At 35.6% G+C, this 25,363-nt stretch overlaps 1 protein-coding gene across 4 annotated transcripts in view; it reads left to right on the top strand.

Annotated features, from left to right (window-relative positions):
* LOC141500467 (adhesion G protein-coupled receptor E3-like) overlaps positions 1-23,630 on the top strand; it is a 76,784-nt gene extending 53,154 nt beyond the window's left edge. For 2 of the 4 annotated variants that reach the window (XM_074203649.1, XM_074203647.1), the window contains 7 exons: positions 5,204-5,374; positions 9,380-9,577; positions 9,906-10,141; positions 17,028-17,094; positions 17,395-17,486; positions 19,882-20,050; positions 20,129-21,127. In XM_074203649.1, coding sequence (XP_074059750.1) covers positions 5,204-5,374; positions 9,380-9,577; positions 9,906-10,141; positions 17,028-17,094; positions 17,395-17,486; positions 19,882-20,050; positions 20,129-20,290 — 1,095 coding nt within the window. In that variant the 3' untranslated portion in view covers positions 20,291-21,127. The other 2 variants (XM_074203648.1, XM_074203650.1) reach the window with 2 other exon arrangements.
* Positions 23,631-25,363: the final 1,733 nt, after the last annotated feature.

Raw genomic sequence — 25,363 nt, 5'->3', positions numbered from 1 at the left:
TCCACTGTGCCACCTAACTGCCCAATTCACAGTAATGAGTGATGTAATTTGAGGGCAGGACCACAGAACCATCCAGATTCTACTTCTCTTGAGAATTAATCTTTGTTTAGCCTTCAGTCACCATTTGTCATAAGGCAAATTTAGATAATATCCCTGTCTTCAAAATCAGAACTAGGAAAGAGCCACAGGTTCCCCTTTGGGTTCAAATGTATATGATACCAATAGCATTTCAGAAATATCAGAGCTAAAAGTCTAGCTTGTTAAGAAAAATTAGTAAAAATAAAATAGTACCAGATGGTACACATTCTGTTAAATTCTTCCTCCGATCCAGCCTGCTCATCATCTAAGGATAATTTTCAGGCCAAATATCCTGGCACAAAAATTCCTAATTATAGGTCTGTTGGTCTCTTTCTTAAGGCAGAACAATGGGTGGTTCTATCATAATCTCTTATCATTACATCATTCCCTATGCTTTAGTACTAAACCTTGACTTACTATATTCACCTTCAACATGATTTTCAATCTCTCTACCCCTCAGCACTTTCCCAGGCCATGACTCCTGCTCTGACTTCACTTTCCTCCCTTCTTCATATCATCTTCAGTTAAACAATTCATTTGGACACAACTCTACTCTCTGTTCTGTCTTCCTTTGTCCTATAGTCACTTCACATCTTTTCAAATCCCAGTCCTGTATTATTCTGACCATCAACCTCCTCCACTCTTTCTCAAATGCTGCTAAAATGCAACCCTTTTACTTTTTCCCCCTGACTGATTTTCTATCCCACTCCTTATAGTGATCCTCAGCCTTCTTTTCTCTCTTTAGTCAGGAAGCTTCCCCTTTTCTCCTCTATTCCTATTACTCTCATGATTGCAAACTTTGACTCATGCTTTACTAAGAAAACAGACCATTTGCCATACTTCATCTTGTCTCACCTTGATATCGTGCTCCAGTTTCCTCTCTTTAATCACAGACACTCATGAAGAATTGACCCTTCAATTTACCATGGCTAGCCCTCTTATATGCAATCTTGATCCCATTTTCTCCAGCAGATTTCCCCAACCATGATTCCCCCAGCTCTAAGCTTAAATATATCTTTCTACTGGTTCCTTCACTGTGCCTTAGAAACACATGTAAGTCCCACCATATTTGGGGCAAGGGTGACAATAGAGGTGAAGTGACTTATCCAGAGTCACACAGTAAATGTCTAAGGACAAATTTGAATTCAAATTCTTCTGATTCCAGGGCTCTATCCACAATGCCACCAAGTTGCCCCAATATACCATATGATTAAAGTAAAATCAACCCTCACTATACACTACCATCTCCTTGACCTATATCATTCACTATGTCCTACTTTTCTTAATAAAATTCTTGTCAAAAAAGGTACCTCAACTATCTCACATCAAACTCGCTTGTCAGTCTTTTTAAATCTAGCTTATCACCTCAATATTCAACAGAAACTACACTCTTCAAAATTACCAAGGATCTCATCACCAGTCTTCTTCCTCTACCACTCTGTAGCATTTTACCCTCACCATCACCCTCCACTTCTGGATCCTCTCTATTCTTAGAGTTTTCATGAGAGTAATCTCTCTCTCTCTCTCCTTCTCTCTCCCCCTCTCTTTCTCTCTAAGTCCTCCTTCTATCTTTCTGCATGATCCTTCTCAGTCTCCTTTACTGGCTTGTCAACTTTATCACATCCACTAACTGTGAATATGAGAACTCCAAAGTTCTTTCCTAGGTCCCTTTTTCTCTATTCTTTCTTTTTCCTTCCTCTGCTTCTGTCTTTCTCTCTCTCTCTCTCTCTCTCTCTCTCTCTCTCTCTCTCTCTCTGTCACACACACACACACACACACACACACACACACACATAACAACTCACAGGAATTTAATTAGAGAAGCAGTATGTTGTACTGGATAGAAAGCTGCCCTCAGATTCAGAAAAACCTAAATTTAAATTCTTTCTCTGGCACATACTGACTGTGTAACAAAATGAAAATTATTTATAAGTTTCAGAGAATGTGCTCCCAGGTCTAGCTATCTAGCCCTGTCTCTCTCCCAGTCTTCAGTCCAATGATTATTTCAACCAAGATGTCCCCTAGGGATCTCAAACTCAATATATCCAAAATTGAAATCCATTCCCTTTTTCCAACTTCCCTGTTTCTGTCAAAGACACCACCATTACCTGTATTAGAAATCCCATTGACATCCTCCTCACTCTCCTTTATTCCATATACATTAATAATAATAATAATAATAATAATGTTTGTCCTTCATTTTCAAAGATGACCATGCCATCACAAAAGTAATGCCATGACAAGCATATGAATTGGATTTGAGTGAGGGAGTGCTGTGCTAAATTATCAGCCTCAATTTCTCCTCCAGAGCCATCTGGGTCCAGTGACCAGATATGAAATAAGATGATTGGAGATGACTCTGGATACAGGGCAGAGTTAAGTGACTTGCCCAAGGTCACACAGCTAGTAAGTGGCAAGTGTCTGAGGCTGGATTCAAACTCCCATACTTCTGAATCCAAGGCCAGTGCTCTATCCACTGCACCACCTAGCTGTTCTCCATATTAATTAATTCAGTTAATGAAACCTGTCAAGTCTACCTCCAGGCACACCTTGTAACTAAACCACTTTCTCCACTCAGCTTCAATACTAATTTAAATCCTAATTATATCTCACCCTGATATTAGCATAAACTCCTAATCCATCTCCCTGCCTCAAATCTCTCTCCACTCTAATTCATCCTTCACATTGCTATTAAGGAAATTTTCCTAAAGTGGAAGTCTGATAATGTCCCTTTTCAACTCAGTAAACACTAGAAGTTCCCTACTGTGGATAATGATAAAGTTGACCAAGTCTAACAAATAGTAGAAAATTTTCCTTTGAACTTTTAAAACCTTCACAACCGGGCCCAATCTTCCCAGGCTTGTTACATATCCCTCCCCTTCCTGTGTACTAAAACCCAGCCAAACTGGACTTCTTACTGTTCTTCAAACACAACCCTCTATCTCTAACCTCTGTGTCTTTGTATTAAATGTCTTTCATGCCTAGAATAAATTTCTTGCTTAATTTCATCCATGGACCCCTTCACTTTCTTTCAAGGGCTCCCTCAAGTGCCTTCTTTATAATGTCTTTATCATAATCCCAACTGTTAGTGTCTTCACACAAAATAACCTGTATCTTATTCTCTATTTGTATAAAATTCCATATACATCTTCCCCATCTAGGCTATAAACTCCTCAAGACAAGTACTTATGAAATTTGATCTTAGATCAAAATATACTTTTTCAAATTTATTTTTCTTGGCGATATTTTTTTAGTCTGCAGTTTCTTTCCCTTATATGGAAATAAGTTTTGCATGACTGCACATGTCTAACCTATATCAAATTGTTTATTTTCTCAATGAATATAGGGAAAGAAAGTGAAGGCGAGAATCTGGAACTCAAAAATTTTAAAAACAAATATTAAAATTGTACAAGTAATCTCAAAAATTAAAATATTTGAAAAAATAAAAGTATCAAAGCATAACACAGAGAATGAATCTTTGGGAGCTTATGTGGTTATTGTTCCATTAAAGTGATAAGAATTGATTTAAATGGATAGAATACTGGCTTTACAGTCAAGAAGGGCTCAAACATAGCCAGATAATTCCCTGCAATTTATGTAAGACATAGATGATCTTCCTCTGAGAAAGGAGCTCCCTAGGGTGATGAAATCCTAATATTTCAAGATGAAATCCTAGTATTATGTGCCAAAGTTATTTGTTAAAAGCACAGAATGAGATTAGAAACAGGAATAACAAAGTATGTCTTCTAACAGAACAGTGCTTGAAGCTTTACATGTACCCTACAGATGTAGAAAGGAAAGATGAATTCTCTATTGTCTCTAACACCAGCCAAATTCTCCCAAAGACCCAAAGCTTCATCCACCTCTGCACATTCATTACACATGCAGGTCTCAAATGATCCACCATGCCTTAACAAATAATAGTAATAGTCAGCATTTGTGTAATTGCTTTAATGCTTATAGAGGACTTTAAAAATATTATATCATTTTATCAACCTTCTTAAACTCATGTTGATCAAAATGATTTATTTCAATGTACCAAGTAACTAATGCTGGGTTTTTCCCAAAAGAGTCAGTTTGACCCTCCCACACACAATGTTCCAGGGAGCCTATACTCAAAATTAAAGGAAAAAACAAAAATATATACAGATCTGCCAGAGTTCATGTTCTTCCTTTTGCACATTTGTTATTCCTCATCATGATGAGGTCTAGGAGAAGGACTCTGGTGGAAGAAATAAGCAAAAAGAAACCAAAATTGGAGAGCTGATTATAAAGGACTAAGGGCAGCTATTTTATTCACTCGCTCTGGTTCTTCACATGTCAGTAATAAAAGATTTCAAATCAATGCTTCTTCTTGGTACTAAAAGGGTAGTTTGCTGATCAAGTTGATTCAAGGCTTTTACAATGCTGTCAAGTATTTTTTTGAAACAAATATATGAAATGCCCACAGTGGATCTGGGATCTCCCTGAGTGGTATTCCTTTCAACAATAGAGTTAATAATCTTTTCAGTCCTGATCTTGCTGTATGATTCTCAATTATGTCTTCTCATCAATTTATGATAGAGACTCTATCCAATAAACTACTAACTTTCTTCATTTCTCTTCACATTGTGTGGATACTACAGGCTATTAATCAGTTGTCCATTATTCCTTTGTGAGTGACCCAGTTTCTTCCATTAACCATTTGGAACCCATACTCAAAATTTTCCAAACTTAGTTGTTCCTTTCAGAGTTCATGGTCCTCTTTCCTGTATATTTATAACCCATAATCACTTCTACACCTAATAGGGTATGAAAGAAGAACACTAGTGGTAGAATCATGCAGAATAAACAAAAATTAGAAGTGAAATAAAACTACTAGTACACAGCTAAGCTATCCCAATCATCCAATCTGCATTTCACATATGCCAAGTAACAAGAGTTCAAATCAGTGCTAGTGATGATGAAGATCATGATGATAAGGAGGAGAAGGAAAGGAAGAGATGACCAAATCAACTAAGAACTATGCAAAAAGTTGATTCAAGACTGATATATTCAAATCAATTTCTTCTGCTATATCATATGACATCTTAGAAATAATCTTTAAATCAGAACAGTAAAATGAAATCATCTCACTCTCTTCTAGAAAAAGAAGGAAGAGGAAAGATCTCTTTGTGTCTACTGGGAAAAACTAATAGAGGAGGGAGGTGGCTGGTCCACAATGAACTGTAACCTTATTAAGTCCAATGAAACACACACATGCTGCAACTGCACCCATTTGTCCAGTTTTGCTGTCCTGATGGCTCTCTATTCACAGGTATGCATATCATGTCCATTTAAACCATGCCTCCAAAAAATGCTTGAATCATGGACTTCTAATAATAAAAGTTCATGGAAGAGATCATATGTTCTTTTCTTATGTTGCCAGGTAATCCTGGCAATAAAATTGTTTCTAACACATCAAAAATGTACCTATTTCTTAAGTTAAGGTAATGTCATGCTGTTTCTAAATAATCTATGCCCACCTTAATCATTCTTTCCTTTTGTGTTTCCAAACTGAATCTCTCAGGCTGTACATTAATATTTTCTTCTATCTTTCTATATTAAGGATGACTGATCATCTTGATTTAATGTAATGCAATGAACATTCTTTTATAATTGCTGAAGATACAAGGACAAACATGAAAGTCTCCCTCTTTTCAAGGATTTTATATTCATTCTTCTGGGAGAATGCAAATGCCCTTCATCTACTTCCTATAAAATATTTATTAAATTACTCCTCTGTTTGCTTTTCTCCAGTCTGAATCATCAACATTTCAATTACTTTTCTACATAGACCTTATTTTCCAAACATCCCATCTTTTCAGGCCAGTGCATCTTATTTACTCATATTTGAGGTCTTCAAGGAAATAACCTCAATTATAAAGACCATAGAATAAATATTAGAGCTAGAAAGAACCTCGGGGAGAATGTAGTCTAAACTTCTCATTTTACAAGTGAGGAAACTGAGATCTATGGAGGTTCAGTGACATAGCCAAACTCACACATGTAGTAAGTGACAAAGGCAGGATTTGAACCTGGATCTTCTGAGTCTAGATAAAGTGCTTTTCCCATCAAACTGCACCAATGAAGATCATAACATCTCTATATCTTAACAGATAGCCTTTGCTATCTGTTTCATTTCCTAGTCACTAAACTTGGGTTGTATTATCTTCCTTAATAAGACTGGCACTCAGACAACAGGGGGAAAAAATGGCCTCTTCCTTAGTCACTTGTGAAGCTCTCCCAACATAGCACGGATATCTGGATGTTTTCTGTTACTGTAGTTATATCTAGTAAAAACTATACTTGGGGAAAATTCAGTTGAACTGGAAGAGAGATTCAGTAGTACAGTGGTGGAGGGAACATGAAAGGGTCAGTCAACAAACTTTTATGAACACTTACTGTGTACTAACTACTGTGCCAAGTGCTGGAGATACAAAGAAATGGGCGGGGGGGGGGGGGGAACCAATTCCTGGTCTCAAGAATTTCACTGTGCAGAGTGACAAAAGGGTGTTACTCCACTCAACAGTTTCACTATTGAGAGTACTTTGTGAAGTATCATTAAGCAAATTGAGTAAAGCAGTCCTATGGCAGAAATGCCCTCCACCCAGGAAGAAAACATACATCCATGTTGGCATCCTAAATCAAAGTAACATTTGCCCTACTCTAATTATACTTCTGCTAATATGAGCTTCAAGAATCTAAGATCATCTCACAGAATCACAGAAACTCAGAGTCAAATAGAACCATCTGGTTGTACTCTTCTCTACACTTAAGAAAGAATCCCATTGATAACATTGTCAATAAATACTCAGCAAACTCTTGCTTAAAGGTCTCTGGATATAGGTTATTCAATCAATCAAATCTGGGTGCACTGATTAAATCCCATACACTATGCCTGCCATTGTGAATATAAAACAGAAATAAAATATCCTCTGAGCTCAGGGAGTCTACATTGGAATAGGAGAGTTAACCTATATGAAAGACCCCATACAAACAGAAAATGCCACCCACATCCAGATTCTATGGATTCTATGGATTCTATCCAACCATTGATTCTAAATGCAGACCAAAGCATACTATTTTCACTTTTTAAATTTTTTGTTTTTTCTTTCTCATGTCTTTTCTCTTTTTTCTGAGTCTGTTTTTACAACATGACTAATACCCAAATGTTTTACATAATTACACATGTACAGCCTATATCAGATTACTTGCTGTCTTGGGGGAAAAGGGAAAGAATGGAAGAAGGGAAAGAATTTGGGACTCAGAATCTTACAAAAATGAATGTTGAAAACTATCTTTACATGCAATTGGAAAAATAATACTATGAACTAAAAGCATTTTAAAAAATAAAAGTAAATAAAAAGCACATGCAAAACATAATTAGTTGGAGAAAGGGAGGCACTGGCGAGTGTCTCAGAAACATCTCATGCACAAGGTTACCCCTGAATTGAGTCTTAAAGGACATTAGGAATATTGAGAAGAAAGGAAGAAGGAGTGAGATGGAGACATATGAAGTAGGGGAGGAGGGACAGCTAGTGCAAAGTCATAAAGATGAGCAAATCAATTTGGTTGGAATGTGGAGTGATGTAAAATAAGACTAGAAATAAAGTTTGGAGTCAGGTTGTAAATAACTTTGAAGACAAATACATGTACTTATATGGATGGAGTCATATGTCACTATCAGATATATATATATATGAATAATCACTTAAGCAAGCAATATATACATATTATATATATATATATATATATATATATATATATATATATATATATATAATCACTTAGGCAAGCAGTCATGTCAGGGAGAGATTGGTATAGGGGGAAACATGAATTGGACAGTCCAGTTAGAAGATTATTGCAATCATCTAGGCAGGAGATGATGTAGGCTTGGAAAAGGGCCAAGAGGTGGAGAAAGAGGGATGGATGTTAGAATTATCATTAAGGTCAAATGGGCTTTTTTCAACTGATTAGATGCATAGACTGGAGAATGAGGAGTCAAGGATGTCACCAGTGTTGCAGACTTAGGGGACTGGAAGGTGCTTCTCTCAAAAATAATAGTGAAATTCAGAAGCAGAGTGAGTCTTAGGGAAAGTGCAAGGGTTTCTGTTTTGGACATCTTGAGTTTGAGATAGCTATAGAATGTACTATTGAAGAAGCACAATAGGCAATTGCATATGAAGGATTGTAGCTCAGGAAAGACTTGGACTGGATATACAGATATAAGAATCATCTATATAGACATGATAATCATATTTCTGTGTGTTGTATGTATATGTGTATTATGTGCACTATGTAATAGTAGAGACAAAAGAGTCTAAGATCCAAGACAGTCTTGTGGGCAACCTTGTTAAAGACATGGCATGAATGATGATATAGCAGAGGAGAATGAGAAGTAGTGGGCCAATAACACAGGAAGGAAACTAAACCTGTGTCACAAAAAAGAGGAGAGAGTCTATAGGAGAGAAATATCAGTGTCATTTGCTGTAAGAAAGTTAAGAAGGATCAAGATTATGAAAAGGTCAGTAGATTTAGCAAGGTAGTTGCATTTTGCTCATGAAATCAAAAGCCAGATGTGTAAGGGTTTAGAAAAAAAAGGAAAAGGAGAGGAAGTAAACAATAAATATACAAAGCTTTTTCAAAGAATTTGGCTCAGTCTTTTCTGAAAAATCTAGGATACTATCTAGAGGCAATGATGAGATCTGTTGAGAATATTATAAGGAGGGAGAAAAGTTGGACTGTTCCTGAAATGGACCCTGAACTATTTATAGATGAGAATAGTGATAACGGGGCTAAATGAGGTAGATCAGATGGAGGTAGGTGAAACTTGATTATTGGGAGCAAAAAGGAGAGAGAAGGGGTTTTTAGTCCTTAGAGGTCTTCAAAGGGAGGCTAGATGACTACTTTTCAGACTTGTGTTTGAAATTCCTATTTTAAAGATGAGAAAACTCAAACTCAGAGAAGTTAGTGACTTGCCAGTAGTCACACAGCTGGTAGATGATTAAGTTACAATCCAAAATGAACATTCCCCTCAACTCAAACTCAGAGAAGTTAGTGATTTGGGGTCAACCATAGTCACACTGCTGGTAAATGACTCAGTCACAATCCAAATTCAAGCATACAGATTAATGAACTTTCTCCTTCCCTTACACCAAAATCAAGTTGAGTCAGTAAGTTTTTATTAAGTATTTATTATGTGATGGGCATGATGACTTTCCAAGATCAGAACCAAAGAACCATAAAAGATGATTAGCACTTCTCCTTTGTGGTGATCTAGGAAGAAGATTTCACGCTGACTGTGATCACTTATGTGGGACTAAGCCTCTCCCTGCTGTGTCTCTTTCTGGCTGCCCTCACCTTCCTCCTGTGCCCCACCATTCAGAACACCAGCACCTCCCTCCATCTGCAGCTCTCACTGTGCCTCTTCCTGGCCCATCTTCTCTTCCTCATAGGAATTGAACAAACGAAGAATCAGGTATTAATGGCATCCCCCAAAATTGTCCCCTGATTGCCCATACCAGACCCACATTCCAGGAAAGGGGAGCAGCTAATAGATGCTGGAATGCTTGTTACCTGTGACACTGAAATGTCCTGTTCCCTCTTACTTTTAATTATCCTGGACCCTGAGGGAGGGCACTATCCATGGGCACCAGTATTTCCTTCTGACCCACCAAAATCTTTAGCTTCATATCAGACCCTTTGTCTAATTTATTTAACTTCATATCAGATACTTTGTAACACAGAGATTACACAAGTACTTCTCCGCCCAAAAGCTCTTCTGACATTGTTTCCTGCTCTGCCAGGTGCTCTGCTCCATCATTGCAGGCTTGTTGCATTATTTGTACCTGGCCGCTTTCACCTGGATGCTGCTGGAAGGCCTGCATCTCTTCCTAACTGCGCGGAACCTGATGGTTGTCAATTACTCCAGAGTAAACCAATCCCTGAAGAAGATCATGTATCCTCTGGGCTATGGACTTCCAGCTGTCATTGTGGCTATTTCTGCAGCATCAAGAGCAGACTTTTATGGATCTTCTTCCCAGTAAGTAGAGTTTATGCATGCCTGGGGGCTGCCATCCACTGAAGATGTTACATATACTATGTGAGAGGAAAGAGAGAATAGATTGTTTTCCATTTCCTATATCTAGTACAGTGCCTTCAATAAGAAGACTATTTTGTTGTTGTTCAGTCATTGTTTGACTCTTTATGAACCCATTTGAATTTTCTTGGGCAAAGATGATGAAGTGGTTTGACATGTCCTTCTCCAGCTCATTTTATAGATGAGGAAATTGAGACAAAACAGGATGAAATGACTTATCCAGGATCACACAGATAGTAAGTATCTGAGACCAGATTTGAACTCGGGAAGATGAGACTGTAGGCTGGCACTCTATCCACTTTTCTATCTAGCTGCTATTAATTGTAGCAACAGTAGGCTATTAACACTTATTGAATCAAAATAAATGGAATGGAGATATCAAGCTAGAAGTTTTCTAATTAAACTTTAATATATGTGATTGTCTTTGGCCTTACCAAACTATGAGCTTTAATATGAAAATCTGAGGAATGCTTCAGAGACAACTGCATCATAAAACACCTCATCACATGGGTTGCAGACCTCCTATTCAGGAAAATGGGCATGGGGATTCTTTTAATAGATTATTATCCTGGGGAAACCTTATCATTTCCATGCAGAATCTTGTGCCCTACTATCAAAGAAGCATAAAATGCCTAGTTTATCAACAGTAATAGCCTTTACATATATGTGTGTGTATTTGCATGTTGACCTCTCCTCCCCCCACGATTAGATAGTAAGCTCCTTGAGGGTAGGTACTATTGTTAGCTAGAACTTAACAAAAGGTCAGTTATCACAAGACTATGATATTTATATGCATAAACTTAATGTATGTGAATATATAAATAAATGTATATATATATAAAACATATATTGGATACATAATAAAAATATTTACATACAACAAGACATAACACCTGTGGTACCCTCTCTCACACATTATAGCCTACTAAAAGTAGCCACAGATTCAATGTATTCCTTGGGTTCTTCGTTCAGAAAGATAACTCACAAACTCCATCAATCTTTACTTTTTGTCTGGACAACCAGAGAGCATGATTAGTTCAAAACAAATAAAGTTCATGAAATCACATCGCAAAATATGAAATAGAACTTTTACCCTATAAATATGGGGCATATTAACATTAAAATATACATTCCATCAATGTGAAGAATTTCTTGGCATAGTAATCAATCAATAAACATTTATTAAGCACTTACTTTTTTACATGTACTTTGGTAAATTCTGAGGTTTAAAAAAGAAAACTAATAATCCCTACCCTCATGGAGGGAGGAGAGGACAAAATGCAAATAAGCCTATATATATGCACCATATAAAGAATAAATAGAAAATGATTAACAAAATGAAGGTACTAGAATTAAGAGGGGTTGAGAAAAACTTCCTGTAGAAGATGGCATTTTTCACTAGTAAAGAATATATGCTGTGGGGCAACTAGGTGGTACAGTAGATAGAGTACCAGCCCTGGAGTAGGAGGACCTGAGTTCAAATCCAGCCTTAGACACTTAATAATTACCATTGTGATCCTGGACAAGTCACTTAACCCCATTGCCCTGCAAAAAAACAAACAAACAAGCAAAAAAGAGCATATGCAGAGGAGTAGGAGGAACTCATAACTTCAGTGCTACAGGATCCTTGATATCTACTGATGAGATTATCTTCTTTGACCCTGCTCTAGCTCTGGTAATTCTGCTGGTCACAAACTGGGCTGCTTCCTTAATAACTTTGTGTTGCCTATCTGGACTCCCTGGCACAGTGGGTCTGTTCTATTAAATCAACTGGTCTCATGGTCTTCACTGACCTATTGCTCTGCTTGTCTTAGTGTCGCCCTATCAGATACTGCTCCTTTCAGTTATCTTTTTGTTTTTCCTTTAAAATTTCCTTAAATTTATTTTTCTAACTATGTGTAAAGATGTTTTCAACAATCACTTTTCAATAAGGTTTTGAGTTCCACATTTTTCACCCTCCCTCCCCTCTCTCTTTGATAGAGAGCGATCTAATATGAGTTTCGTATGTCTAACTATGTTAAACATATTTCCATATTAATCATCTTGTGAAAGAAGAATCAAAACCAAAAGGGAAAAATTCATGAAAGGGGAAAAAACATAAAATGCAAAATAAATTTTAAAAATTGAAAATAGTAAACTTTGGACTCCTTTAAGACTCCACAGTTCCTTTTCTGGATGTGGATGGTATTTTCCATTACAAGTCCTTTAGAATTGTCTTTGATTACTGTCCTGCTGAAAAGAGGCAGTCTATCATGGTTGATCGATGCACAATATTGCTATTAATGTATATAATGTTCCTCTGTTTCTGCTCACTTCTCTCAGCATCAGTTCATGCAAGGCTTTCCAGACTTTTCTGAAGTTCCACTACTCATTACTTCTTACAGAATCATATTTTTCCATCATATTTCTATTCCACAATTTGTTCAGCTCAATTGATGGACAATCCCTCAGTTTCCAATTCTTTGCCACAACAAAAAGAGCTCCTATAAATATTTTTGTATATGTGGGTTTTTTACCCATTCTTGTGATGTCTTCAGGATACAGACCTAGTAATGGTATTGTTGGATCAAAAAGTATGCAGTTTTATTGCCCTTTGGGCTTGGTTCCAAAATGCTCTCCAGAAAGGTTGGATTAGTTGCTTCACTAACAATGAATTCATGTCCCAGGTTTTTTTTCATATTCCCTCCAACACTGATCATTTTCCTTTTTTTCAAATTGGCCTGTCTTATAGGTGTGAGGGGTACCTCAGAGTTGTTTTAGTTAGCATCACTCTAATCAATAATCATTTAGAGCATTTTTTCATATGACTTGAGAGAAATTTGATTTCTCATCTGAGAACTGCCTGTTCATATTCTTTGACCATTTATCAACTGGAGAATTGTATTGTTATAAATTTGACTCAGTTCTCTGTATTTTAGGAATAAATCCTTTATCAGAAACATTAACAATGAAAAACTGTGTTCCAGCTCACTACATTCCTTTTAATGTTGATTGCTTTGATTTTATTTGTGCAAAACTATTTTAATTTAATGTAATTATAACCATGCATTTGCAATTCATTATGCTATCTCTTCTTTAGACATAAACGCCTCCTCTTTCCATAGATCTGACAGATAAACTATTACTTATCCTAATTGACTTTTGGTTTAAAGATTGAGTTCTTATCCAAGAAACTAGAATTTTTGGGCTTGTCAAACAGTGGATAATTATAGTCATTTACTACTGTTTCATTTGTATTTAATCTATTACACTAATTCACCACTCTATTTCTCAGCCATCACCAAGCAGCTTTGTAATATAATTTTAGACCTAGTACGGATAAGCCACCTTCTTTTGCAGTTTTTTTTCATTAATTCTCTTGATAGTCTTGATCTTTTCTTCCTCCATATGAATTTTGTTAATTTTTTCTAGCTCTGTAAAATAATTTTTGGTAGTTTGAGTGGTATGGTACTAAATAGGTAATTTAATTTTGATGAAATTGTGATTTTTATTATATTATCTCAGCTTGCCTATGAGCAGTTGGCATTTTTCCAATATTAGATCTGATTTTATTTTAGTGAAAAACATTTTTAAATTATTTTCATATAGTTTCAGAGTTTGTTTTGGCAGATAAACTCCCAAGTCTTTTATGTTGTCTAAAGTAACTTTATTTTTTGTAGGGTTTTTTTTTTTTGCAAGGCAAATGGGGTTAAGTGGATTGCCCAAGGCCACACAGCTAGGTAATTATTGAGTCTGAGATGGATTTGAACCCAGGTACTCCTGACTCCAAGGCCAGTGCTTTATCCACTACGCCACCTAGCTGCCCCTAAAGTAACTTTAAATGGAATTTCTCTTTCTATTTCTTGTTGCTGTGCTTTGTTGGTAATATATAGAAATAATGATTTATATATTCTGCAACTTTGCTATGGTTGTGAATTGTTTCAAATAGTTTTTGGTTATTTTCTAGGGTTCTCTAACTATACCATCATATCATCTGCAAAGTTTTGTTTCCTACTGCCTGTTTTAATTCCTTCAATTACATTTTCTTCTCCTAATGCTATGGCTAAATTTCTAATACAATGATGAATAATAGTCATGATAACAAGCATCCTTGTTCCATCCTTGATCATATTGGGAATGCTTTTAGCTTATCCCCATTACATGTAATGCTTGTTGATGGTTTTAGAAAGATACTATTAATCATTTTATGGAAAATGCCCTTTTCCTATATTCTCTAGTGTTTTTAACAAAAACTGATGCTGTATTTTTTCAAAAGCTTTTTCAGCATCTTTTGAAACAGTTATATGATTTCTGCTAGTTTTGTTATCAGTAATCAATTATGCTGATAATTTTTGTAATATTGAATCAAATCTGCATTCCTGGTATAAATCCTACCTGATCATAGCATTTTATCCTCGTGATAATTTGATGTAATTTCTTCGCTAATAATTTATTTAAAAACTTTACATCAATATTCATTAGGGAAATTGGTCAATATTCTTTCTCTGTTCTAACTCTTTCTGATTTATGTATCAATATCATATTGGTGTCATAGAAGGAATTTGGCAGAACTCCTTCACTTATATTTTCAAATAATTTATTATATCAAATTGGAACAAAATGTTCTTTTAAGTGTTTGACCCTGGGATTTTTCCTAATGAAGTTCATTGATGATTTGTTCAATTTCTTTTTCTGAAATGGAGTTATTTAAGTATTCTATTTCTTCTTCAGTTAATCTGGGAAATTTATATTTTTGTAAATATCCATCCATTTCACTTAGATCATTCGATTAATTGGCACACCATTGGGTAAAATAGCTCCAAATTATTATTTTAATTTTCTCCAAATTGGTGACGAATTCACCCTTTAAGTTTTGATACTGCCAATTTAGTTTTTTCTTTCTTATTTTTTAAAATCAAATTAGTCAAAGGCTTATTGGCTTTTTAATAAAACCAACTCTTAGTTTTATCTATTAGTTCAATTGTTTCATTACTTTCAGTTTTATTAAACTCTACTTTGATTTGCAGACTTTCTAATTTTCTATTTAATAGGGGAATTTTAATTTGTTTTTTCTAACTTTTGTAGTTGCATGCCAATTCATTGATCTTTTTTTCTCTATTTTATTCATGTAAGCATTTAGAAATAAGAAATTTCCCCTAATAACTGCATTGACTCTATCTCACAAGTTTTGGTATGTTGTCTCATTACTGTCATTTTCTTGGATGAAATTTTTAAATATTTCTATGATTTTTTGTTTGATACATTCATTTTTTATAATTAGGTTATTTAGTTTAAAATTAATTTTTAGTTTATCTTTCCATGATTCCTTTATTTCAGGTGATTTTTATTGCATCACTATCTGAAAATATTGCATTTAATATGTCTTTCTGCATTTGATTGTGATATTTTTATGCCCTAATACTTACTCAATTTTTTTGAGTAGGTGTCATATGCCACTGAGAAAAAGATATATTCCTTTCTATTCCATTTTTCTCCAGGAGTATCTCTTATCTAACTTTTAAAAAATACTATTCATATCCTTAACTTCCTTCTTATTTATTTTGTGCTTAGATTTATCTAATTCCAAGAGAAGAAAGTTGAGTTCCCTCCTCAGTATAATTTTACTGTTTATATCTTCCTATAGATCATTTACCTTTTCTGCTAAGATTTTGGATGCTATACCAGTTGTGCATTTAAGTTCATTAATGATATTTCTTCAATATCTATGGTACCTTTTAGGAAGATACACCTCCCTTCCTTATCACTTTTAATGATCACTTTTAATTTTTGCTTTTGCTTTGTCTGAAGTAAGGATAGCTATTCTTTTTTTCACTTCAACTGAAACATTATTATAATTTAACCATGATTTAACTCCTGGGGTCCAAGAGTAGCATTGACTAGTACATAGAATATCAGACTTTGAATCAAGAAGACCTAGATTCAAAATCTGTCACTTAGCAGCATTATAACTATGAAGAAGTAACTTCTCCTCTCTGAACTCAGACAACTCCTATGACAACAACAATAATAATTCATTAATAATAATAATAATAATTAATAATAATAGCTATTTATATAGCTCTTTGAAGCCTGTAAAGCACTTTGCTTAGATTATCTCATTTGCTCCTCACGATAACATATCTAGCATTTCTAAAATGTCTTTAAGTTGGAAAGGTGATTTACATAAATTTTTTCATTTTATCCCCACAATAACACCTTGAGGTAGCTGTTAATATTATCTCCATTTTACAAATGCCAAAATGAAAGGTGAGAGGCTAAGTGACTTGCCCAGGATCATTCACTTAGTCTATGTCCAAGGCAGGGTTTGTATTCAAGTTTTGCGGGCTCCAACTCTATATAAACTTGGTACAAATTCTAAGCAGAAATGATCTGTTAGGAGGAGTTCCTAGCTCCACAGAGCAACCATAGTAAAAATATCTTGGGAACAAATATGTGTTTGCATTACTGGTACTGATATAGTATTTTCAAGTTTGCAAAAGACAAAAGACTTTGCATCACATTTAAACTTCACAATCCTGTGAGGTGATATTATTATCCTTATTTTACTGATGAAGAAAGTGAGTCTCAAGGTAGTATTGGGGATATATAAGTATGGCTACATGAAGGAGTGTCTAAAGCATTGCATCAGACCACAGACTGTCAAATGAACTTTGTGGACATCAGTAGGATTACCTGACAACCTAGCCTAGTATCATTTCCTATCACTCAAAGCTCTACACAAGTGGAAAAAGTCTCTATTTCCCCCTGGATGAAGAAAGATTTTCATTCCCTCAGTATTGATGTGCCCTGTCCCCAAGGCTTAATGGTTGTTCTTCCTTCTTTGTCTTAGCTGCTGGCTTCAAGTGAAAAAAGGATTTGTCTGGGCTTTCCTTGGACCGATCTGTGCTGTATTCTCTGTAAGTGACCACATCACAATATCATTCTAGCCACCAGAGAGAGGGATCAAAAGGAAGCCAGAGAGCCTGACCAAGGATCCTGAGCAAGAATCAATGATCCCAGGTGGTCAGGGTGGTGGTGCTGCTTCTGTGGACATGGATTTTTCTATGTGGTTATGTGCATGCGCACACCTGTGTACAAGATAGTGAGTAATGTGAAATACAAACTCAAAACAACTAGTTTGGAAAAAAGATGACCAAAATGGGGTTCTGGTTCCAGGTAAACCACTTGGGACAATGAATTTTGTATTGTTCTCATAGGTAAATTTCGCTTTTTTTCTTCTGGTCCTTTGGACTTTGCAAAGAAAACTTTCCTCCCTCAACAATGAGGTGTCCACTCTTCAGGATATAAGGTGAAGTAAAATTATTTCATCTAGAGGCAGTCTCGGAGGGTCAAAACCAAGTTGCCTAGTTGGATCCAAAACCTTTTCTAAGTGTACTTTGCAGGCTCATAAGATTACAATCTTAGATCTGGAAAGAATTTTATAGACCTTGGAGTCCAAACCCTCTCTTTTAGAAATAAGAAAATTGAAACCCAAAGAGAACATGTAGCTTGTCCAAGGTCAGACAAGTAGCAAATAATAGAAAGAGGATTCAAACTGAGTCATTCTGATTCCATATCAGCTTGTGTAAAGATGTTAAAATAAAGATATGGGGCAATGGAGTTGAATCTTCATAAAGGAAAGATTTAATTCCATCACTGAAGCTGGGTTTACCTATAAGGCAAAAGGAGTTGGGAAGTTTCATTCTATTCAGCCCCTCCCTTACCTGAGCCAAAGTTCTTTCAGGTTTTGTCCTGGGTTGGGGGGGGGGCTCTCTTTTGCATACATTTCATTTTGTTATTTGTTTTCCAATCATATCCTACTCTTTGTGACCCCTTAGGGACTTTCTTGGCAAAAGATAATGAAGTATTTTGTCTTTTCCTTCTTTCATTCATGCTACAAATGAGGAAACTGGGACAAACAGGGATAAGTGACTTGCACAAGCTCATACAACTAATAAGTGTCTGAATCTAAATTTGAACTGTGGAAGATGAAACTTACTTCAGACTTGGTGCTATCCACTGTGCCACCTACTAGCCTTATGATATTTCATAATTTTATCAAATTCATCTCATATTTAATCTTATCACAGTTTAAACACCAAGAAAATTTCCAAATATAACTGATATATTATTTACCCACTAAAATCTCTATTTTCACCTAGTTTTACATGACAAAAAAGCTCACTTTTTAATTTAAAGTTTACTTACTGCAAAAAATGCAAAAGATAAGAGAATGTAGTATTGAGTCTATCAAATGCTGCTGTCTGTTTGGGTTTTAAAAACAAAAAGCTCAAGGCATATAGTACTCCAGCACTTTTACCATCTCGATCAAGACAAGGAGAAGAATAGGCCAGACTGGGGAGAAACTTCAAAGGGATATGACCACCATATAAAGGGAGAATAAAACAAAAATATATCAGGCTCATTCCTATTATTTCATTTGACCATAACATCAACCCTGTGAGGTAAGTGTCATTATTAGCTCCATTCTGCCATTGAGGAAACTGAGATAAACAGGGTTAAGTGACTGACCCAAGATCAGGTCACACAGCTAGAAAATAAAAGTATTCAAGATCAATTTGTTATCAGGTCTTTCTGATTTTAAGCCCAGTTTTCTATTGGTTATACTATGTAGCATCTAGTAATTTCCTGTTTTTACTAATTACTCTTGCTAACTAAGTGTTAAGCTCTATTGTTTCTAGGCTGGAAATGCATTGGTACCCTCAAATAGAACTCTGGTCTTCATGGCTTCAGTATGACTCTGGAAACTTGAACTTATTTTAACCAGGTTGCTGAGACCAAGTACACAAAGGTTTTCCACTGAAAAATAAGTTTATGTGATCATTTTGAGAAAAATTCATAATGTATCAAATGAATGACAGACCCATAGATTTTTATTAAGGAAAAGTCAGGCTTTTGGAGGAAGATTTACAAGACAGCATTCTACATTGCTCTGAATCCATCCTTACTGAGGACAAAAAACTGTCATGGTAGATATTGAGTAGGTCCACTTTTATAACACAGACATTGATTTGTTGTTTTTGAGTCAAGTCCAATACCTCATAAGCATATTTGGAGTTTTCTTGCCAAGAAACTTGAGTACTTTGCCATTACCTCTTCCAACCCCTTTTTTACACTTGAAGAAACTGAGGCAGCAGGATAAAGTGACTTGCCCAGGGTCACACAGCTATGAAATGTCTGAGGTCACATTTGAACTTGCAAAGATGACTTTCTGACTCTTCCTGACTCCAGGTCTAGTGCTCTTTGTACTATGTTTCTACCTAACAATCACTGAGAGTGAAAACTAAAATTCATTCTCCATCTGAAGATTTCTTCCATCAAATTTATATCTAAAGAAATCAATATGTTGTTTGTCCTTCATTCTTAAACAGTACTGTGACATCAGGGAGGTGATGCCATGACATGCAAGTGAAATGGATTTGAGTGGGGGGATGATGATTCTACAAAGTCACCAACCTCACTCTCTTCTCTAGAGACATCTGAATCCAGTGACCAGATCTGATCAGGATAACTGGAGATGGCTCTGGACATCTCAATTTGATTGAGGCAATGTTCATTCAATGATTAAGGCTGTTATGGAACTTATCACAAGACTCAGAATAAATCTAGAATTGCTGCCAAGAGAGCTAAGATACAGATGTTCTCTGAACAATATCACATTTTCTCCTTGTACTCCTATTTAGGTTGTTGACATTCAAAGCCCTGGCTCAGTTGGGCATCCTGGGCTGCACCTGGTGTCTGGGCATTCTGCAGATTGGCCCAGCTGCTAGTATTATGGCCTATCTCTTCACCATCATCAACAGCCTGCAGGGAGTCTTCATCTTCCTGGTGTACTGTCTCCTCAGTCATCAGGTGAGTTCTCTTTCCATTCTCCTTTTCCTCCCTATCATTGCACATTCTGAACTGACCCAGTGACTTTTGTCTTTCCAGGTTCAAGAACAATACAAGAAATGGTTCTTGAAAATCAGGCAAACAAAATCTGAATCATACACTCTCTCAAACAATATTGTGTCTGGCTCCACACAGACTCAAACAGTAAGAAAATTCACTGTGCTTTTGGTAGCTGCTCATCATTACCCCTCTACTACTTAACCCTCTGCTCCTCTCTGTCTTCTCATAGTGCAATCCAGGGTCAGGATCATTGGACCATAGGTTGACTTGACCTTGGTGTGACCCAATGGATGTTCCCTTAATAGTTCCATGTTTCCTAAAGGAACTTGTGCTCTGGTAAGGCAGCATTTTCACTCTTCCTTGCCTCTGCTATCCTGAATGAAGATTTAAAAAAAAAACCAGCATTGGGACAGAAACCACAATTCTAAAATCCTAGCTTATATCTCTTATCTAATCATAATAATTATAAGAATATAATAATAGCATTCATTTTTCTGCTAAAGTATTTTGAGTACTTAAGTACTCAAAGTACTTTGCCTCTCCATTGTAAGGTAGCACAGTGGACAGAGTACCAGTCCTGGAATCATTAAGAGTCATCTTTGTGAGCTAAAATCTGACCTCAGACACCAGCTGTGTAACCCTGGACAAGTTGTTTAATCCTTTTTGCCTCAGTTTCATCATCTGAGAAACAAACAGCAATGCCAAAAAACCCAAAATGGAGTCACAAAGGGTCAGATGCAACTGAACAAGAACAGATCAGAAACCTGCTACAGCCAGACATTAAGACCAATTAATGTCTAAAGCTAGATTTGAACTCAGATTTTTTTTCTTATCAGATTTTTTTTTCTCTATCACTATGCCATCTATCTCTTTTATTTAGATCATTCTCCTCCTATAAAACCACAGCTACACAAGGGTTCTTGTTCCTCTGGGTCATTTTGCCATGCTTACCATATGACTGAGAACTAATCATTCTCTCAGTTCAGAGATCTTCACCCTAAATCCATGTGGACATCCCCTCCATCTCTCTTCTTTATCTCTTCCAGGAGAAACAGGAGGAAAACTTTGAAAATTAAAAACTCTCTCCTCCCTTGGGGCAGAAAATCTAACCATTGATACAGAACTGCTGGGCCACCATCAGCCTGACCTCATGAAGAAGAGTAAAGAGTATTCTAATTAATTTAGAGATGAGACAATGCCCTTATAAACCCTTCTTTAAATCAAATTTTCTCAGAAGTTCTCACTCACCTGGTGGGAAAAGGGGCAGAGGGAGGAAGCAACCAAAGCTTGATAGTGAAGTTAAACGGATCATACTCATACCTTGTCTGACTCAAGACTGTGATCCTTTTGAATAAACTCCCATCTCTGAGTTTTTAATGACCCTACTCTTTCTTAAATCTTCTATGTATTCAACTACATCTTCTCAGTACCATACATTGGATCTTCATGTCACAGAAACAAAGTGTTGGGTATAAAGAGGGGCATTCTGATAAATGTTTAACAACTAGAATTAAATGGGGGGAGAGTAAAAATATCTGCTGGGAACATTTTTAAGCTTAATCTGTAAGGTTCACATTTTATCAAATCTAGGCAATCAAGAAAATAATAAATCAATCACTCTTTGGAGGCATTTGCCAACTTCCTTAAATGTTCACACTGTAAAATGATAAAGTATATTTTATGTCCACCCTTGCATAGTGCCTACCACTGCTAAAGTAATTCATCCAACCTGGTTCTCCAACAAATTTCAATCAACTATTCTCAACAGTCTCTAAGTAGCCCTGGTTACTATTTGCCAAATATTTCATTTTTTTTCTGATTGACTGAATGTTAGGGCTATTCTGAAATATCTCTCCTCACCATAACCTTTCTATTCCATCTATTTCATTTATAGCTAAGAACTTTGCTTCATGTTTTGGGTTTTTTGTTTTTTCTAAGAAAATAAAGTATATTCTTTAGTAGGTCCTTCATATTACCTATTCTTTCAATGAACCAATAACCATTTATTCAATGCCTATTTTGGGTGCTTAGAACTTAATTTTATTTGGTTTTTTTAAGAACTATATTATATTTGAATAAATTATAAAAGAAAACAATTCCAATATCATAGAAGATAGGAATTGAAAGAACCTACTGAAAACTTCCTGAAAATGAATCTCAAATGACAACTTTCAGGATTATTATAATCAAAATTGAGAGTTCCCAGGTCAAAAATAAAAGCAAGCAGTACAAAAGAAATCATTTAAATACCAAGGAATCATTGTCAGGATCTCACAAGTTTAGTAATTTACCCATTGAAGGAGCAGAGGACTTTGAATATGATATTCCAAAAAGTAAGGAAATTAGTAATACTACCAAGAATAACTTACCCAGAAAACTGAGTATAATTCTTCTGGAATAATAGGATATTTACTGAAATAGATGCCTTTCAAACTTATCTTTTCAAACATATCTGATAAAAGAACCAACCTTGAATTGAAAATGTGACATTCAACTACAAGACCCAAGACAGATATAAAAAGTTCTGCATGAGTGAAAAATCATGACGAACTTAATTAAATTTAAGCTGTTTATATTCCAAAATGGGACCATGATACACATAAGCTCTAAGAACTTCATCATTAGAATAATTTGAAGAAGTCTACCTAGACAGAGGGCATCAGTATGAATCTATTATGTAAGAATCTTAAAAGAAAAATTGAAGGCACAGAAAGAGGAATGTATTGGGAAAAGAGGAAAGGGAAGGGGAAATTAAAGGCATTAGAAAGGCACACAAGGAAGAGGTTTTTGTTTTTTAACAATGGAGGGGAAAATAGGGAGTCAGCAATGCTAGAACCTCACTCTCCTCCTGTAAATGTGTTCAATTTATTCAGTGTGTAAAAATATGCATGTATAATACATATGAATGTATTTATATCTATAGCAGTTGAATGGCGCAGTTGATGGAACTCTAGTCCTGGAATCAGGAAATCCTGAGTTCAAATGTAATCTTAGACAGTAATTGTGTGATGCTTGGGCAAGACATTTAACTTCTGTTTGCTTTAATCCATTGGAGAAGGAAATGATAAACTGTTCCAATATCTTTGCAAAGAAAACCATATAGAGAGTAGTTTTTATGGAGAGACAATGAGTCAGACACAACTGAACAAAATAAAAACAATAATTGTGTGTACATTTAATTGGGTACAGAATTCTATGTTATCAAATAGGAAGCAAGAAGATAAGGGGTTAAAAGAAAGGAAGGGAAATAGTAGTATCAGAAAAAAGCAGACTTTTGGGGAAGAACTTTTGGAGAGGAATGGGGAGAGAGAACTAGAGAGACAGGAAAACATGGAAATAGCTTAAGCTGCTTTATATTGCAACATAATGTCTGTTTTAGGTAGGTCATAGAGATTAGAGATACTATCTAGTCTGTCATTTTATTGCTCACATGACCCAGAAAAAAAGAATTATAACTTTTAATTAGACCTATTTTTGCTTTTGCTTTGTTTGAGGTAATGATTATAACCCATCTTTTTTTTACTTCAGCAGAAGCATAATTCTGCTCTAGCCCTTTATTTTTAACTTTCTGTTTCAAGTATGTTTCCAATAAATAATATATTGTTGGATTCTGGTTTCTAATCCATTCTGCTATTGGCTTCCATTTTATGAGCTAGTTCATCTCATTCATTTTCACTGTAATGATCGCTGCGTTTATTTCCATTCTACTTTCTTCTGTTTTTCTCTCAGAAACTGACACTCACTGACCCTGATCTCAATCATCATTCTCTTTCCACCTCCTGTATTCCCAGCATTGAAAACATGGCACAGGCTTACATCAAATCTTACACCTTGATTGCCCCCCCCTCTTCCCAGTGGACATTGATTTGACAGTTAGATTTAACATAGTCCTTTTAGTTAGGAAAAGTCTTCTAAAGGCTACAACCTAGAAGTACCTATAATGCAAAGCTCTGATCTACCTGTGGCTCTAAAATGCCAATGCCAGACTTATAATGTATGAGTGTTATGCACAAATATTGTGCTGTGAGAAATTATGAAGGAGATAGTTTCAGAAAAGAAGACAAATGATCTGATACAAATCAGAAGAACAATACATAGTTACAGCAATGTAATGTGAAAGACTTAGCTATTCTGATCAATACAATAATCCACAAAAATTCCAAAAGACTTATGAAAAAGTCTATCCATCTCCAGAGAGAGAACTGATGAACTCTGAGTGCAGTTGGAAGCTTATTACCTTTCACCTTTTCTTTGATTTTTTTTCCCTTTGTGCATTATGGCTAATGTAGAAATGTGTTTGCAAGACTTCACATGTATAATGGGTATGATATTTCTTGCCTTCTCAATGGGTGGGGAAGGAACAGGAAAAAGGGAAAGATTTGGGGACTGAAAAATTTTTAAATCAATTATAAATTAAAAAAATTAAAAAATAAACATGTCTCTACCCTGAGAACACCACAACCTTCTCCATTAAAAACCATTTATTTTCTCATTCCTCCCAAATCAGTGCTGAACATATGAGTCATTCAACTCACAGGGCCAAGGGAAGGGGCTCAAATAATCACTGATTACCAATATGATTCCAAACTATCCCACATACACTCTTCAAAATTCCTCTTAATTTAATAAATATTTATTCATTAAATTCATTAAAGAATGGAAGCTTCTTTATAAAAAAGAGGAAAATAGGAAGTTAAGTTGGGGAGTGATGTGAAGTAGTACTAACATTCTGATTGTGGGAAAGAAATGATGAAGTAGTAGCCTAAGAAAAATAGAGGACTTAGCTTGGTTATGTTATGATAGTTTTAAGAAGTAAAAGAAACAGGATTGTGAAAGAAATAGATAAGAGTAGAAAAGAGGAAGGAAGGAGTGAAACATTATTGCTCATAATTTGAAGATGTGAGGGAAAAAACATATACAAACATAAAGGAAGTAGTAGGAGGCTGACTATCAGATGAACCTCACTCTTATCTGAAAGAGACAAAAAGCAGTTCAACTATATTTACCTGTACACAAAGGTTTTGTAGAAAGAGATCAAACACAGAAAAAAAACTCAGTGATGTGGGGAGGAGGTTAAACAGGAACAAAATAAAAAGGGAGGAGTGAAGTAACCATTAGCAAAATAAGATTCTGTGAAAGGGAAAGGAAGGAAAGGAAAATATAAAGGATTGTTCATATATTGGGAATAATAAGTTGTGATATATGGATGCAATGAAATATTGCATCACAATAAAATAGGAAAGATATAATAATAAAAATACCAGATATTGTGAA

The sequence above is a fragment of the Macrotis lagotis genome, chromosome X (assembly GCF_037893015.1).
Source record: "Macrotis lagotis isolate mMagLag1 chromosome X, bilby.v1.9.chrom.fasta, whole genome shotgun sequence".
Classification (NCBI taxonomy): domain Eukaryota; kingdom Metazoa; phylum Chordata; class Mammalia; order Peramelemorphia; family Peramelidae; genus Macrotis; species Macrotis lagotis.
The sequence above is the reverse complement of the archived record's forward strand: the minus strand, read 5'-3'. Positions and strand labels throughout refer to the sequence as shown.